The sequence below is a fragment of the Primulina eburnea genome, unplaced genomic scaffold (assembly GCF_022965805.1).
Source record: "Primulina eburnea isolate SZY01 unplaced genomic scaffold, ASM2296580v1 ctg973_ERROPOS9640904, whole genome shotgun sequence".
NCBI lineage: Eukaryota > Viridiplantae > Streptophyta > Magnoliopsida > Lamiales > Gesneriaceae > Primulina > Primulina eburnea.
In genome coordinates this window covers 64,495-83,205 of record NW_027331731.1, presented here as the reverse complement: position 1 = coordinate 83,205, position 18,711 = coordinate 64,495, and the positions used below count along the sequence as shown (strand labels likewise).

Sequence of the window (18,711 nt, the reverse complement as noted above, 5' to 3'; positions counted from 1 at the left end):
TTTTTTAAGAGTTATGACTTAGAGATAACATGATACATCAATGTTAGCGGAAATTAACGAGATCCATCCGTAATAAATATATGAAATTTCATTTCTCAATATATATATATATATATATATATATATATATATATATATATATATATATATAAAAAGTAGAAAATTCATCTTCTCCAAACAAGAAATTAAAAACAACATTGACTGTTTGATGTTCAACAAAATGGTTTTGTCTTAAATTGTTCCATAATTTACTAACTAAATTTAACGAATAAAATTAAATTAATCCAACTTATAAGATGTTCGAAAATTGAATTTAAATTATAATTAATTTTCACAAAAACTGAATTTAATAAACGCATGCAAAAGAATTTTATGTCCCACTTGGAAGATTAACAAACTGAATCAGATTTATATAGGCTTTAAAAAAAGTAATTGATATATATATATATGATGCCACCCGGGTCGAACAGTGGAGTCGGGTCGGGAACTCTACCGGGTAAGCTATCAAGAATACGGGAAGAAATATGAGCTAAGACGGCGAACTGGAAGGAAGATTCTTCGTTTGCCTTTGAAAGATCTGCCAATAAGAAAAACAACCACGTGAATGGGCGCCGGAGGGGGTCCCCGGCGTGGCCACTCCGATGCTTAAGTCAGCAGGGCACTCAAGCAATAAAACCAATGTAGCCAAGTGATGGCTGTGATATTGGTGTGCAATAAATGAGTGTGTTAAATGTTCATTAATATCTGAATGAAGGAATAAATGCAAAACCTGGTATTTATAGTGGAGGAAATAATGATGACCTCGTTTTTTGGGATGTGCGCATTAAATATACTAGGGCGGCTGATTATACCCTATTGTTCTGACATGTCAAATCATATATTAGTCATATCCCATCTGTCCAGTCACTCATTAATGTTAACAGGTCGGCCGCGTGTATTTTATTAAGTCAACATCATTAAATACCTCCCTCGCTTCGAGATGTCAGAAGAGAGAGTTATACCAGAACTCTGGTGCTATGTCCTGAATCAACCACTCGGGAGATGGGCTGTCCTGACCCGGGCATCGCTCATGGGCCTGACCCATGACCCGAGCATTCCCGGGATCAACTGCCCGGGACATATCGGGGTATCATCACTCCTTCCTTAAATAGTCGGGCTAGAGTCTACTCGCTGTCCCGATTAGTCCCTCGTGCCCGGTCAGGAAAGCCATTTTGATACACCTTCTGGACTGAGCATAGCTACACAGACGTCGGTGTATGGTGAAGACTCGCGATGTACATCAATCAATCATATCTCCCACGTTTTTATGTTTTCGAGGATGATTTATCGCAATATTTCGATAGGCGTGTACGTCTTTTCAACTTTCTGGTGCAATTCCCAATGTCCATCCTGACCGTCTATGTATCCAAAGATTCGGCGGTTGTGATTAGCCCTTTGCTATTATAAATATAGCAACATCTTTTTTTTTTTCCCAAGTCACCATTAAATAGTTGGTCACAAGAGTCAAATGGCGAGCTCCAGTAATCCGTCGAATTCAGATATGGAAGAAGTCTCGTGGCGATTAGTTGAGAAGAAGAAAACCGAGATAGAAGATGAAGTGTTCCATAAGATTGTTCGTTACTGGGAGAAACTTCAGAGATTACAACTTCTCCACGAGACCGGAGAAGCTAATGCTTCTAGACTGGTGGTAAAGATGGAGAAGTACCGGGAACGTCTGAACGTGACCGAAGAGGTGAACATCTTCGAGGGTGACTACATCTACCAGCTGACGTTGCTTAAGGAGATGAAAATCCTCTCGGGCATTACAAGCACCGATGGCTTCCTCAAGTCTTCCCCAAATGAGCTAAGAAAGTGGAAAACCATGTGGATACTCTTTGTAGAAGAAGAATACTCCGATGTAATTAGTAGAAATGCTAGCAAATGAATAAAGTTACTCTTCTGTTTCACCCTTGCTTTGTATTTTTAAGATCTGGTATGAGTCTTTATTACTGAATGCCTGCTGAACAAACCAAACAAAAGTATCCCAACGGTAATGGTTGATCACCGGCTTTGCTTTGAAACATTACGCTGGGCCCTGGCACTCTCTTAGAGAGGATACGAAGCCCCAAGGCTTGTGATATCCGAGTAGTCATAATGATGCATGCATTATCATTAAACATTATCTCGGGAAACCTTTCATATTCGGGGTCGTTTTGATAACTGCATCCGCCTTTTGGTCTACCCCACGTAATTTTCGAGGCCCTTATTAATCGCCCACGTGCACTGGTCTTAATGGCTATGATACATTCTCCTTCCCAATAAATGACGGCATACTTTAATTAACCTTAGGCTCTTCACATTCCCTCATCCCAAACGTCTTTTCCTCCCTTTCCTATAAATAAATTGGTGGATAAGATGCACCCATACCAACAGAACAATGTCGAGCTCCAGCGACTCCAGTACTTGCAGCAGTGCCATCTCTTCTGTTGGTGTGCAAAGTCAAATCCCAGCGGAGTTACGTCCCTATGTAGAGCTTTTCAAAAAGAATGTCGATGAGTACATTCTGGCCAAAGTCATATGTACCTGGCATAAGCTTCAATTCATCGGCCTTCTTTATTTGAACGGCACAGTCCTCACTCGCTCTCAAAGGATGGTGACGAGGAAATACAGGCGGGAACTAGGGGTATCCCGCATTGAAGAGTTGTTGACTGACCAGAACCTGCTGCATGCTATGTTGTGGAAGGAATGGCGGCATCTAAATAAGGTCTCGAGCACCGATTCCTTTGTCAATCTTGGCATTCAAGAAGTTACTGACTGGATGGATGAGTGGAAAGGTCGAGTGGCCACTGAAATTTCTGTAATACGACGCCGACCATTCCCTTAATGAAAATTTAGACAATTAATTCTTGCGTCTTCTTTTAATTCTTTGCAAATGTTTTAACACCAGCTAAACTAATCATCAATCCGAAAACCGAAAAAGGTAGGCCTAAACATATCAGAACGTCGGGTCCCATGCTGTCCGGGCCTTTTAGCCGGGTGATGGGATCCTCTGCTCCCGAGTTACCTCGTAAGAGGCCGGGACTTGGCATGTTTTCTTTCTTGATTGTGATAAAAGGATTCTATCGGGGCGTATTACCTCTTTACCTTTTTCACGCATGGATATAAAAGAATAGTCATATGATAAATCGGTAAGTCCCAATCTGGGTATAGTGGGTACTCATTCGATAACTTTAGTTCTTCCGGGATCTGAATAAGACCGAGATATGGCATTATCCCAATCCCTCTCTTCGCTTTTTCAGTCAATCATTGCGCAGTCATAATGATAGAATTCTGATGACGTGTTGTCAGAGCCCGTACGTATTCTCAGCTACCATGGCGCCTCGATTTGAGCAACTGTCTTTTCAATTTTCCCGCCGAATGATGCCGCTCAACTTCCAAGGCTAATCTAGCCCGTCCAATCTATGCTAGATCAACGGCATAGATTCCATCTCTCCCTTATATATAGCGATCCATCGATTTTTCTAAAAATCACTTGCAAATTTATTCTTCGGCGAAGTCCTGCTTGTTTTCTTCCTCGGTCTTCTCTGTAGATTTCTCCGGCGATCTCTCCGACTATCAACCATCACCCTCAATTCCTCTCAGTAAGTCTCTTTTTCTGTGTCTTATTTGCTTCTTTACCATCATGTCCAATTCCACTTCTTGTACCTCTGGCAAAAATGCTAGGGGCCTATCGGAGGACAATTCTCCCACCCCTTCTGACCAGTCTGTTCAGATTCCGAGGGGTATTCCTACTATTCCCTCTCGATCTTTGTCCAAGAAGACTGCTAAAGCGTCTTCTTCCCGACCCCTGGGCTCCCCGAGTAGAGGGAAGGATAAAATAACAGGGCCCTTCTGGTTTTCTACGGTGTCTTCCACTCTCCGTCCGGGTAGTTTAGGAGACATTCGGTCCCTGGGAGCTATTCCTTCTACTTATGACATTAGGATTCCCGGACCTAATGACCATCCTGATACTCCTCCCCTCGGATACCACGCTTTCTTCCTTGAGCAGCTTAGGAGTGGTCTCCGTTTCCCGGTTTATCATTTCTTTGAAGGAGTTGCTCGATTTTTTAACCTTCCTCTCAATCATCTTCATCCCAATGCTTTTCGTATTATGGCAGCTACTTTTGTTTTGTTCCGCATGAAACTTATTCCCATTAACTCCTCCATCTTTCACTATTTTTATTCCTGTCGATTTAATGACGGGGTTTTTTCTTTTATGGCCCGGATGCACTATCGGTTTTTAACCGACATCCCTTCTTCTTTGAAGGGATGGAAAACAAAATTTTTCTTTCTTAAATTTCCGACTCTCCCCACCTGTGCTTTGGGGTTTCTTCCTTCCATGCCCAAACAACCCGAGCTTCCCCGAGATTTCAAACTTCTTCCTCCTTTTACCGATGCCTGGGATGCTTTAGGAAAGCAATCCTTCTTATCTTCAGTGCTGATTGGGTCGAACAATCTGGCCTATTACGGGATCGGGTCCCGGCCTGAAGACCCTGTAGATCAGATCATCGACGGGTTTGATCAACCCGGGTCGCAGGCGGGTAAATCGCTTTTCTTGGCTTTTTTTTTTTTCGCAACTTTACTTTGCTGACCCACTGTGTTTTTGATGTAGCCGAAGAAGACATGATCAAAGCAAGCTTTCAAGAGGCTGCTGCTCAGAGGAAAGCGGAGCAAAAGAGGATTAGAGCGGAGAAAAGGACGAAGGAAGCCCAGGAACAGGAGGAGCGCCGGGCCAGGGAGGCGGCCGAAGCTGGTGAATTGGAAGCACGCCGTGCTAGGGAGGCAGCTGAAGCTCAAGAAACAGAAGAACGCAGAGCCAGCGAGGCAGATTTGGCCCGGGAAGCAGAGAGTGATGCCCAAGCAGGGGCCAGTTCTCCCCGGGTGGGGCCTATCTCTTCGGGAGGGGAGGAAGACTCAACTTCCCTGAACCGTCGCAAGAGGAGAGCCACCACGGAGCCACGGGTGGAGACGGTAGTGGTGGAAGATGAGCCCGAGGGGATGACCCCTTCTCCTGCTTTGGCTGATCCTTCTGCAGGCACTTCGGCGACGAGGCCTCTGGTTCTCCCCAATATTTTTGGGGATACCATTAGTTCAGATCTGCTAGGGGTGATCGGGAGCTTCCTCCGACCTGACGAGGTGGCACATCTTCAGGGAATGCACCCTAATATGCTCCTGAGCGAAGGAGCGGCCCGGACCTTCTCGGTAAGTTCATTTTTTGGGTTCCCTCTCTCTTGCTTCTTCCTGGTGTTCTTTCCCCTTCCCTTCCCTTCTTGCCTTCTTCTGATCAGTTCGGACTGTTTCTCCATAACATCTTCGAGAAGAGGGCTGGTCGCCCTTAACTTCTCCGACCTGTCCTTTCACTAGGAATTTGATCTTTTGGTGGTACGTCGAGGCCACTGCTCTCATTTCATTCATGGTTGGTCTCCCTATGATGACATTATATGAAGATGGGGCGTCCACTACTGTGAAAGTAGTTATTACAGTTTTTCTCAAGTCTCCAGTGCCCAGAGTCAGAGGTAGAGCAATTTCCCCCTCTGGATACACGGCGTGACCAGCAAACCCGAACAGGGCGGTTTCCACAGTTTCCAGCTGGTATTCATGCAGATCCATTTGGATGAGGGCATCTTTGAAAATAATATTGACAGAGCTCCCATTATCCACGAAAATTCTTAACACGTCGTAGTTGGCGATGCGGGCCTGAATGACCAGCGCATCATTGTGAGGTAAACTCACTCCTTGGAGATCTTCTGGTCCAAAGCTTATAATCGGCTCGTCTCTTCTTTTATTATCAACTTCTAGACACTCCCTCCTACCCCTTGCCTTCCTTGCCCGATTAGAGTCGCCATCAGTAGCTCCCCCCGAAATCATTTTGATTACTCCTCGACTCGGAGAAGGATCCTCTCCTCCCGCTGGCTTGATTCTCTCTTCCCGGGTACTCGTTTCTCCTCCTCGTCTTCCACTTGGAGTGCTCATCGTTCTTTGGGGAATATTCAGCGATGAACGTCTGGACAACCAGGGTGGTTGTTTAGATCGTTCTCGTGGCGGGTGAGGCGCGGACACGGGACGTCTATTAGCATTTCTTCCCAGGACTCGGCACTGATTAGTATCGTGAGCACAATTTTTATGAAGGGTACAGTACCTTTTTTGTTCTGGCTTGGAGATTCTGACCTCTGAACGGGGAGGAAGGACTTCATTTGACCTGCACTCTTGAATCTCTCTGTCCCGAGCCATCTTTAAAGGCACATGGGGAAAATGACCCCCACCACTTTTCTTAGGAGCTCTTTCTTCAGTTTTGTAAGTCCGATCTCCTCTTGCTCTTTTCAAGGCCTCTCTTTTCTGGTTTTGCGCTTCTTCCATATTGATATATTTCTCCGCTCGTGACAGGAGATCCTCAAAATTTTCAGGCAGTTTTTTGGTTAAGGATCGGAAGAAATCCCCTTCCCATAACCCTTGCATAAATGCGGTGGTTTTTGTATCAGGTGCACAGGTCGGCACATCAAGGGCCACCCGATTGAATCTTTTGAGATAAGCCCTCAGGGTTTCATCTTGCCTTTGCTTTACTTCGAATAAACTGAAGGCGGTCTTTTTGTACTTTTTACTGCTGCTAAATTGATGCAAGAACACTTTTTGAAAATCTTCAAAGCAACAGATGCTTTGTGGTGCCAACCCTTCAAACCATCTCTGTGCGGAATCGACCAGAGTGGTAAGAAATACTTTACATTTGATTGGGTCTTCATAGCAGTGCAACATGGCCATATTTTCGAAACGCGCGAGGTGTTCCTCAGGGTCAGAGCTTCCATCGTAATCTTTGATTTTTGCCGACTTGAAATGCCCGGGAAGTGGTTCCCGGATGATGATGTCAGAGAATGGGCAGCCTTTGATTACAGAAATACCGCCCTTGGAGACAGCCTGCCCTTCCAATGCTTTCACTTTTTTTCTTAATTCTTCCAATTCTCCAGCGATAGTGGGGGATTTAGAACCTGCGCTTTCCCTTTCTTCTTCCCTTCTCTCTTCCTCTTGTGCTTGCTTACGCTGCTGTTCATGCTGACTGGCCTGGTGAGAAGCAGCCTTTTTGGCGTTAGCCATGTTGACAGCATCGGTTATGATTTTCTTCAATTCTTCGGGAGTCAAATGAATGGTGGGTTGAGGATCATTAGGGGGGGGTGGGGACCACCTGCGCCAGAGAGACGTGTATTGTTTTCCTCTGGGGCTCGAGAGGCGTCTTGGTTTGCTCTCCTAGTAGGAGCCATATCCACGTCTTAGGACTCAGATTTCCCACAGACGGCGCCAATGATGCCACCCGGGTCGAACAGTGGAGTCGGGTCGGGAACTCTACCGGGTAAGCTATCAAGAATACGGGAAGAAATATGAGCTAAGACGGCGAACTGGAAGGAAGATTCTTCGTTTGCCTTTGAAAGATCTGCCAATAAGAAAAACAACCACGTGAATGGGCGCCGGAGGGGGTCCCCGGCGTGGCCACTCCGATGCTTAAGTCAGCAGGGCACTCAAGCAATAAAACCAATGTAGCCAAGTGATGGCTGTGATATTGGTGTGCAATAAATGAGTGTGTTAAATGTTCATTAATATCTGAATGAAGGAATAAATGCAAAACCTGGTATTTATAGTGGAGGAAATAATGATGACCTCGTTTTTTGGGATGTGCGCATTAAATATACTAGGGCGGCTGATTATACCCTATTGTTCTGACATGTCAAATCATATATTAGTCATATCCCATCTGTCCAGTCACTCATTAATGTTAACAGGTCGGCCGCGTGTATTTTATTAAGTCAACATCATTAAATGCCTCCCTCGCTTCGAGATGTCAGAAGAGAGAGTTATACCAGAACTCTGGTGCTATGTCCTGAATCCACCACTCGGGAGATGGGCTGTCCTGACCCGGGCATCGCTCATGAGCCTGACCCATGACCCGAGCATTCCCGGGATCAACTGCCCGGGATATATCGGGGTATCAATATATATATATATATATATATATATATATATATATATATATGTTGCTTGGTGATGATAATGAAATAAGCTGCAGCAAATTATTATAATGTTTCAATACTATGTTGCTTAAATGACTTGCAATTATTGGAATCGTAAAAAAATTAATAACATCTTATGTTAATGTAAGTATCCGTAACTAGAGTGTGTCTTATGTGAGACCGTCTCACGGATATTAATCTGTGAGACGGGTCAATTCTATCCATATTCACAATAAAAAGTAATACTCTTAGCATAAAAAGTAATACTTTTTCATGGATGACCCAAATAAGAGATCCGTCTCACAAATAAGACTCATGAGACCGTCTCACACAAATTTTTGTCCCGTAACTAATATTATGAGAAGCTTAACCCTGTTTCTGATAGAAATTTGCGCGGAAATATATGCTACATGTAAAAATAAAATATTAAAAAGTAGGCACCATCAATCAACTCTTTGTCCTTTCTCTCTGTGGACTTCAGCTTGCTGGAGATCCACCCGTTCCACCATCTTCTCCATCATGATTCGATCTCTCCTTCTCTTTCTTCTCATTCAAGATTTCTTTAACATGAGATCTTATAGAAAACACCGAATTCACCGCTATCATTGTAACGACGGTGACCTAACAGTACTCCATCTTTTCATTCCACCGTGGCTACGATTTGCGAGTAATCCATAGCAGCTTTAGAGTCTGAAATAAACCCATTTGATTTATGATGTGTATTCAATATAGAGATTTAATAACTTTCAATGGTTTTTTTAAAATGATAGATTTATGTGGATTTGGTAGATTTTTATAGAGTCATGTAGAATCTCACGTATTTATAAACAGAATTTCATGGATTTTTGTAGATATTTTGCAAAATTTTGTTAGATATTTGCAAATTTTTTTATTAATGGTGCAAATTTTGTACTTTTATGAATATATATATATATATATATATAATTTCTTTTAACTAATAATTATTTAATATAAATAACATTTCCATTTTAAAATAAATTTACTTATTTAAAAAATAAATTAGTTTAATATATGAAAAAAATCACAATTCTATTTAACGAAATCAAAATTTCAATCCTCATGTATATTCAATATGCATAAATAATTAATCAATAAATTTTTACTTTATAAACATATATAAAAATTTAATCAATATAGATAAATAACTAATCAAAACATTATGAAATTTGATAAATTTTAAGTAGTTTTTTATGAAAAAATCTAAGGTTCGTTATTGTCAATATGATCAACGTCACTCCACATTCGATTTGCTATAGTATCTCTACATGTATTTGCATTTGCTCGTTGTTGTTCTTCAGTATCAAATATTTGATCGAAGTTGTTATCCTCGTAAACTTGTTCTGCTGAAGGTTGCAGAACTTCATTCTCTGGTTCAGCTGGAAATTAATCATATCAACTTTCCTTTCGAAGAAAATTGTACAATCCAGCACAAACTAATTCGGAGATTTTAAAAAATACCCGAACCCGAAAAAATTGGGGATCCTATCCTCGTTTCGGTTTTTCGCCACGATGACCCAAATCCGTGGAAAAAGTTGTCATCCTTAACCCTTTCTACGTCCAACATATATTTGCTTAAAATAGGGAACTACATTTCCAACAATTTTGCCGGAGTTTGTTTTCATGTCATAGGTTAGATTTTTTTGTTTTTCATTTTTTATCCGAAACCATCTAATATGGTTTATTTGACAATGACACATAACCCGAAAATTAAGTTCATTTTATCCAAATAAAAATTCATTTGGAAAAAAAAGAAGCAAAAAGATCACGATGTTTATAAAATAAGATAAAAAAAAGTTCGTAGTTACAACTTTAATATATTTGAAAAACGTCTGTATTTTAGAAGACGTGACATTTCTCAGTTGGGATTTTTCTTATAAATTTATAATTGTGTCTCGAATACGATATTTTCCAAACTCGAGAATTTAAAGTCTGAATAAATTACGAGTGACAGGTAGAAATTTCTGCAATATTATTTCTTAGATTTTGGGAAAAGTTAACCTCACGAGAATTAATTTATTGAAAAATAGATTATCAATTCAATAGAATTGATTAAATAAATCAAACCTTACCAACTAATTACTCCATATTTTATTTTACATTTTACCTTTGCTAAAAAAATTTAGCATTTTTTTTTTATAGAAACAACAAAACCCCGATGCTTTGTTTGTTTCGGTAAATGCATGCCCTATTTTACATTTTATGATTATGTTTATTATTAGTATGATGAGTAGGTCTCTTGTTAAACGGTCTCACGAATCTTTATCTGTGAGACAGGTTAACCATACCGATATTCATAATAAAAAGTAATACTCTAGGCTCCGTTTGGTATGCGTGATGGAATAAGTAAATGATTAGTAATTAGAGTGATTAAAAAAATGAGAGATATGAATTAATAGTATGATGAGATAAATAACATGGTGTTTGGTATAATTTTAAGATGATCGATTAATTTGGTAAATTTTATTGTAATGACCAAAATACCTCAAATGCTAATTAAATATATATTTAAAATAATTAGATAGATAATTAAATATTTATAATTATAATTTACATTATTAAAATTAATTTAAATATATTTATTAGAAATAAATTTATAAATATATATTTATTTTAATAATTAAAATAGAAATAATATTTTAAATGTTACTGTTAAATAAAATTTAGTAATAATTATAATATTATTATTTTTTTAAAATAATTATAAATATTCTTAAAATAATTTGATAGATAATTAAATATTTATAATTATAATTTATATTTATTTAAATTAATTTAAATATATTTATTAGAAATATATTTGTAAATATGAATTTAATTAATAATTAAAATAATAATAATATTTTGAATATTAATTTTATTGTTATATTTATTAGAAATATATTTGTAGATTGCATATTTTTAATCAACAACAAAATAATATTTGACATTGTGTAAAATGAGTTTCGAATTTCAAATAATCAAAGAGGATAAAAATGTAATTTGATGAGTGTTGATAGACTATCTTACTTGTTTTATTAGATTAATAATCAAATAATTATCCATAAACTTAGGTCTTAAACCTGATCAAAGTGATTATTAAAGTATCTTAAAATTTTAATCGAATATTAGATAAATATTTGATTATTTATCTAACCTTGTTTAATCCACCCAACCAAACACATCCTTAGCATAAAAAATAATATTTTTTCACAGATGACCTAACAAAATACGATCTGTTAGACTTTCTGATACAAGTTTTTGATTATTATCATACAAAACCAAATCTTTTAGATTTTTTTAAAAGAAAATTATGTTTTCTAAGAGATTGAATTTGTGTTGAATTATTTCTATGAAAAAATAATTTTTCTAAAACAAAAATAAAATTACTTCTCTATTTTTCAAGAAATGCTCAAGTAAAAAATAATATATTATGAATTCGGGTGATATTAAAGTAGCCCACGCTTTTTGTGTCGAAAAGATGATGAGGATTTGGAACTAAACAAGTTGACTGCTGGAAGAGAGGTTACGTGGGGGGACAAGAATTTTCCAATCGGCTTCCATGGAGTACGTACGTTTCAGCCACACACCGATTAAAAAATAAAGCCAGCAAACAAATAAAATTATTAGAATAAACCTTTACAAATCCAAGTTTTCAGCTAATCGCATATGTTGTCCTTCCAGTAAAAAGGATATTTTTAGGTTTAAAGTTTCGATTTAAAGATTCAAGAAACCACGACCATTCATTTGCGTATGAAACGAGAAAGTGTGTGGTTGTTTTCAGAGTAAAAAGGCAGTCAAGAAAGGAAAGGTAATGGAAAGCGCATTTCGTAAGCACCAAAAACAAAAATGTGAAAATTTTGCTGAATTTAAAGTGGGATTCTATTTATTACAACCACGGTTGTAGTACAAAATTTAATGCTTTATTCGGATCGTACTACCAATACCAAGAGTTAGTACATGGAACAGTCAAAGTGTTTCAGTATTTAATGGTTATTGTTTTCTTGACCGTCTGATATAACAGTTTTGTGGAAAAAATTCAAGTGGGTTTTTTTGCTGAGTGTCGAAAAATCCCTACTTTTTTTGGGTTTTGGAGGAGAAATTCGTTTTCAGTCATCATTTGATTCCGAGGAGCAAAATACAACTCGGGTAATATAATTAGTTCTTCAATCATACATGAGATGAAATTTACTTGCGTTTGTAATGCGTCCGTCTATCCCAGTAAAATGTGGTATTTTTTGACATTCGTACCAAGTTAATTTCGACATTTACTAAACATTTTTGTGAAAAAAGCAGACAAAAGCAGGGATAAAATGTGGTTTTTGGCCTACCTTTATTTGCCTTGTTTTCAGCATATATTTTAGCTTCACTATGCCAACAAATAATGGGATAATTGTTTAATAAAAGCAGGGAAAGTGTTAGAATTGCTTCAAAATGGTGAGCAGTGACCATAGAGAAATGGAGGAAATGGAGAATGAAGATTTGGAAGAAACAAGAGGCCAGGCTGAGGAAATGGATAGGATTCCTCCATGGAATAAACAGATAACAATTCGAGGAATTGTGGCTAGTTTAGTGATTGGGATTATTTACAGTATCATAGTAATGAAGCTCAATCTTACGACTGGACTTGTACCAAATCTCAATGTATCAGCCGCACTTCTTGCTTTTGTGTTTGTAAGAACATGGACAAGAATTCTTCAGAAGGCAAATTTCGTGACGACTCCGTTTACCAGACAGGAAAACACAATCATTCAGACTTGTGCTGTTGCTTGCTACAGCATTGCATTAGGAGGTTGGAAACTCCAAATCTTGAAATTAGTTTTGATTTTCTAGGATATGGGATTTCTTTATGGACAGGGTCGGATCTCAGAAATGGGTGATTTGATGCTTCAGGGGTGAAACTTGTATTCTAAAAAGAATTACATAAAATTTCAAAACTTTATAATGTTGAGCTTTGTTTTATTTGGTTATGGTCTAATCAGGTGGCTTTGGATCTTATCTTCTTGGGTTGGACAGAAAGATATTTGCGCAGGCTGGAGTTGATACAGAAGGGAATTCAATTGGGAGTTATAAAGAGCTTAGGCTTGATTGGATGATTGGATTTCTTTTTGTTGTTAGCTTTGTGGGGTTGTTTGCCTTGGTTCCTCTACGAAAGGTATGCTCGTGATTGCGTCATGTGATTTTTTCCCCTACCCGATATCCGGTCGTTGAATTTCTTGAAACCACCCGTTGCACAGGATGTCTTATTTTGTTGATTTTTTTGTCATATTTGAAGTCCTTGTTCATAAATTTCTTTGATCAATTGTAATTGGCAGGTTATGATTATAGACTATAAATTACCTTACCCTAGTGGAACTGCAACTGCTGTTCTTATAAATGGATTTCACACTACTAAAGGAGACACTGTAGCAGAGTAAGCAAAGTTAAAATCTTTCCATTATGAATACAGATGGAGTCGAGATTTTGTATTTAAGAGTGGCAAGTAAAGTTTCATGGGAATTTTGTTACTTTCTCATGAGATTGAAGAGAATGCCTATGCTCGTTCAAATTTCAGGAAACAGGTTCGCGGATTCATGAAGTTCTTCTCACTTAGTTTCATATGGAGTTTCTTTCAGTGGTTTTATTCTGGTGGGCAAAATTGTGGATTTGTCAATTTCCCTACATTCGGATTGAAATCTTGGAAACAAACGTACGTATGGAACAATTTCTTTGCAAGTTTATGTCTCAATATACATAAATTCTTCAATCAGAGGTGATTTGAAATTTTTTTGGGCAGATTTTACTTTGATTTCAGCATGACATATGTAGGAGCTGGAATGATTTGCTCCCACCTTGTGAACTTTTCTTTGCTTCTTGGAGCTGTGCTTTCTTGGGGTGTAATGTGGCCATTGATAAGTGAAAAGAAGGGAGAATGGATCCCTATAAACATCAAGGAAAGTAGCATGAAGAGTCTAAATGGTTATAAGGTTAGTTCACAAGAAATCTTTTATTTGATTAATGATCTATTATTTACTTGATTCCGAAAATGAGATGAATAATTTTGTTTTTACGCAGGTCTTCATTTCTATCGCTCTTATTTTAGGTGATGGTCTCTACAATTTTCTCAAGACGCTCTTGTTTACAGTCAGAAGCATGCATGCTGCATTCAAGAAGAAGAATGTTGTTATACCAGGCAAGCTGCTAAGATTATGGTTTATTCTAAAATCTCAGGAGAGAATCTGAAGTTGTGAGAATGTTATAATTTTATTGCATTGAAATAAAATATGTTTCTTACATCAGTTTCAGACAAGGACGAACCATTGGACGCTTTAAAAAGAAATGAAGTATTCACAAGAGAAAGCATTCCTATATGGGTAGCATGTGTCGGTTACATGCTCTTCTCTATAATTTCTGTAATTATGGTCCCAATCATGTTTCCTCAGCTCAAGTGGTACTATGTTGTTGTGGCCTATATTCTTGCACCAGCTCTGAGCTTCTGCAATGCTTATGGTGCTGGTTTAACTGACATGAATATGGCATATAATTATGGGAAGGTGGCTCTCTTCGTTCTGGCAGCCTTAGCCGGGCAAGACAATGGAGTAGTCGCAGGACTCATCGGATGTGGCCTAATCAAATCCATTGTTTCCATATCCTCGGACTTAATGCATGATTTGAAAACAGGGCATCTCACCTTAACATCCCCTCGATCCATGATTCTTAGTCAAGGTATTGGGACCGCCATTGGATGTGTGGTGGCTCCTCTCTCATTCTTCCTCTTTTACACAGCCTTTGACGTGGGGAATCCTGATGGCGAATATAAAGCTCCTTATGCACTTGTATACCGAAACATGGCGATTCTCGGAGTGGAGGGCTTCTCCGCTCTGCCTCAACACTGCTTGCAACTCTGTTATGGTTTTTTTGCGTTTGCTGTGTTGACTAATCTTTTGAGAGATGTCTTACCCGAAAAGTTCGGAAAATGGATTCCTCTACCGATGGCCATGGCGGTGCCATTTCTTGTGGGGGCTTATTTTGCTATTGATATGTGTGTGGGGAGTTTGGTTGTATGTGTTTGGCGTAAGGTCAACAGTAGGAAGGCTGGTTTGATGGTGCCAGCAGTGGCTTCAGGTTTGATCTGTGGCGATGGATTGTGGATTCTTCCGTCGTCGATACTTGCATTAGCCAAGGTTCATCCTCCAATTTGTATGAACTTCTTGCCTGGAAAGAGCTCATGAGAAACCAGCAAATTTGAGAAGAGTGCCTAAAGTAATAATTTAGATGGGAATACCTAACAATTTTGGCAATCATAGAGATTAAATGAAAGCAAATACGAGAATAATTTTAGTAGTTGAAAAAAACTAGTGCTACTTTATCTTGTAGCCAGTGGTGCGGAAGGTTACCTAAACATGAAGTGTATGCATAGTTACACTTGTTTCGTCTGTGTGAAATAATATTCTTTCTTATAAATATTTATTTTATTACTATTACCATTACCATTTAAGGGCGTTGTAACCATTGTGTCGACAACATTCAGTCTGAATATGATAATGTCAATTCTTTTACGCTCAAATATAGACCTTGTCAAGCTCAGCTACTTGTTCAAACCCGACCTAGAAAAGAAAGAGAGAGAAAGAAAGAAAGAAAGAAAGAAAGAAAGAAAGAAAGAAAGAGTGGCAAGACTTCTCAAAAATAGTGTTTCATCTTGAATTTCAGATATCAATTTATCATTTATCAAGACTTCAAAGGATGGAAGAGAAGCAAGAAATATTCATGACTGATACGAGCTTCACATCGGACAAACTTCTTACTTAGGTACAAGACAGATGCGAGTGGTCTAAATCAACTTATGTGTGTCATTCTCAAAAAAAAAAAAAAAATCACGCTTCAAAGTTCCAAGCAAGGCAAAACTTGTTATGATCGACATGTCATATGCCATAGAAATCACACTTACAAGTTCCAAGCCAGGGGAATCAAATGCCTTGAAATGCAACAAGGATGTAACAAAACACGAGTGCGCCTAATTGATCAGCAACAGCACAGATAATATCACTAAGAAGCACTTTAAGTTCATCAATCAAAACATAAACAACCTGCACGAAAAACATGAAAATTTTGAAGGGAGAGAAAAAGGCATGGTAAAAGGACATTGAAGATAGAAAAGGTGGAAAAGGAAAGTAACATCAACAAGGAATTAACCAAAGGTATTTCGCCACATTTGATAGATTCTCCGTTTTATCCTCTAGTGTAGGTGTATCCCCGTCAGCGGCAACTATCTTCCAGACTGAAAATCCTGAGATACATCACAACCAGTGAAAAGTAAAAGCACCTAGAGGATTCCAGGATGATAGTGCCCCATGTCCTAACAGATGGTATCTGTTCTATGTGTTGTTGCAGCATAGAACCACACTTGGGGTCAGTTTCTAAAATGCATCAGTCCCACTGTATATTCAACTATATCTGTATGATAGGGTCATTTTCAGAATATAACCCTTTTTCCAACGAAAATAACACCCAATATACATAACAGATATAATGAAAAGATAAGAGTGAGAATAGGTAAAAGAACAACCTAAACCACATTACAACTTTCCTTGTATAAATTCTCACACAGTAAGACTTTTCTTGAACTGTGAATACTTGTCCCAAAAAAAAAGAACCTGTGAATCCGACAATTTGCATTTTCCAAGAACATCAAATAGACACGGTCTTCCCAACTGATGCATTTCATTATGCGAAAGTGAATAGTAGAATAATATTTACCTCATTCCTTCGAGCTACAAGTGCATAATTTCTCTGTATATAACATGCCAAAATGGCTGTAAGCAAATGACTGAACCTTAATTTAGTCTGTAAAATAGTATTTCATTAAATGCCTGCGGAAAAACATTGAAGACACGCGCCCACTTCATCAAAATACCGTCCAATGCCAATGGGCCCAGGAATCTGCTAGAGATACTGTATCCAAAGTCATATTAACTGGTTTGGAGGTTAGTCCACGGGAAATCAATCGATCCGCACCTCGTATCTACGAACAAAATCTCAGCAGCAAATTTCTGCCCTGCTTGGTGCAGCGAGTGCTTGTAAGCCGGCCTGAATGATCATTCTACATCAACACCACTGATATGCGCACATTATTTTTCATTTCCGTAAACAAGATCAATGGCCATGCATTCGGTTTTATTTTATAAACAAGATATCTCACCCTCGGTCATATGCGACACAACAAAAGGTCCTTTTACTTAATCTTGGAGGCGCTGTTGAATCTTAAGTGAGCAAACTTCAATATCTACAGATCAATAGAGAGCCACAAAGCCAGGAACTTTCTGCAGTAGAAGGCTAGAGATCAAGGGTGCTAGTGTACCGTTTTCTTGCATTCAAAAAGCAGTCAAAACTGCCTTGCTAATGTCTTAAGAATTGATTAACTTTTACATATTTAGCTCTTTTTCTAAATCTCTACGAACTTCATTCAGTCACCTAATCAGGTGTACGAACAGAACTTGGTGCTCGTGTAAATTGCACAAGAAATCCACATGAAATTTGCGTTGAAATTAGATTGCCGGACGGTGATGTGGTGTCGCGGCTTTGTGCTTCCACGAAGATGGTAGCTGATTTTTTTATGGAGGGTGTGAGAGAGTTTTTGTGTTGTCAAATTTTTTAGAGTGAGTCTCTTGTGAGACCATCTCACGGATCTTATTTTATGGACAAAAATTATGTTATTTCATATAACCTAATATTTATAAGTTTTAATTTCTGATCTAATCAGGACTTTATTGAATCAGGATACTTTATTTTCATTATTCAAAAACTTTAATGTATGCATTTTCCAATTTTGAAAATATCGTGTATCGTTAAATTATTATCAACTTTTGATAAAACAATATACATACACATATATACATATACATCGATAATACATGCATATATATATATTTATTTATTTATTTATTGATGCTTTAAATTAAATAACTTTAATTCAATAACTCAATTTTTATTAATTAATTAATCATTCATAGACTCTTCTAGAATATTCCATGTGAATTTTGCACTTAACCGCTACCACTATTAATTTGCTATTTAATAAGTATATTTTTAATTTACTAAATAAATAATTGTGAACTTGTCATAACCCTAATCGATATTTAGATAGTACCGATATATTGAGGATCCAAATCACGTTCACATAATAAAAAATGAAAATTTCTAAGGACAATTTTCCACCAATACATTTTTTACAATGGTCAATTTTGTGAACTATTTCACTACAACAGACATTTCAACTCTCATAACCCAATTAGCAGTTAAGCTAACTTCCACAACTCCCATTATATGAAATCAACTTATAAACTTTTTTATAAACATTATGTTTTATTTCCATCAAACTACAATCGCCATGAATTTGACTATCTCTACGGAAATACATAATTAATTGTTTGTGTGACTCTTAATGGTTCCTGGATACAGCTAGTTGTGATTTCACAACTTAATTTTCAAAATAACATTTATTCTTATTTGGGTTTATTTTAATTACCCATTTTTTTTTTAACACCTTGATCAAGAACGTCAGAACTTAAGTCTTGTTGCGCCCATTAGATTATGGTAAGAGCGTCTGATAGCCCCTACGTATCACTGATAATGCATGAAAGAACCTGAGTTATGGTTAGCGTCAGTATGATACCTTCAATTCATATATTCCACTCAAATCTACAACCACTAATATATCGAGAGT

General features: G+C 37.9%; 2 protein-coding genes across 3 annotated transcripts; one reads left to right on the top strand and one right to left on the bottom strand.

Annotated features, from left to right (window-relative positions):
• Positions 1-5,226: 5,226 nt before the first annotated feature.
• LOC140822652 (uncharacterized) lies at positions 5,227-7,104 on the bottom strand. Its single transcript, XM_073183474.1, has one exon. The coding sequence runs from the start codon at positions 7,102-7,104 to the stop codon at positions 5,227-5,229; it is 1,878 nt and encodes a 625-aa protein (XP_073039575.1).
• Positions 7,105-11,921: 4,817 nt separating this feature from the next.
• LOC140822653 (metal-nicotianamine transporter YSL2-like) lies at positions 11,922-15,469 on the top strand. Of its 2 annotated transcripts, XM_073183475.1 has the most exons (8): positions 11,922-12,158; positions 12,420-12,801; positions 12,992-13,164; positions 13,325-13,422; positions 13,564-13,698; positions 13,786-13,975; positions 14,064-14,181; positions 14,289-15,469. In XM_073183475.1, the coding sequence occupies exons 2-8, from the start codon at positions 12,444-12,446 to the stop codon at positions 15,218-15,220; spliced, it is 2,004 nt and encodes a 667-aa protein (XP_073039576.1). In that variant the 5' UTR covers positions 11,922-12,158; positions 12,420-12,443; the 3' UTR covers positions 15,221-15,469. The 2 variants fall into 2 exon arrangements, with proteins under 2 accessions (XP_073039576.1, XP_073039577.1); XM_073183476.1 differs by lacking the exon at positions 11,922-12,158 and having other exon boundaries at positions 12,166-12,801; positions 13,026-13,164.
• The last annotated feature ends 3,242 nt before the right edge of the window (positions 15,470-18,711 follow it).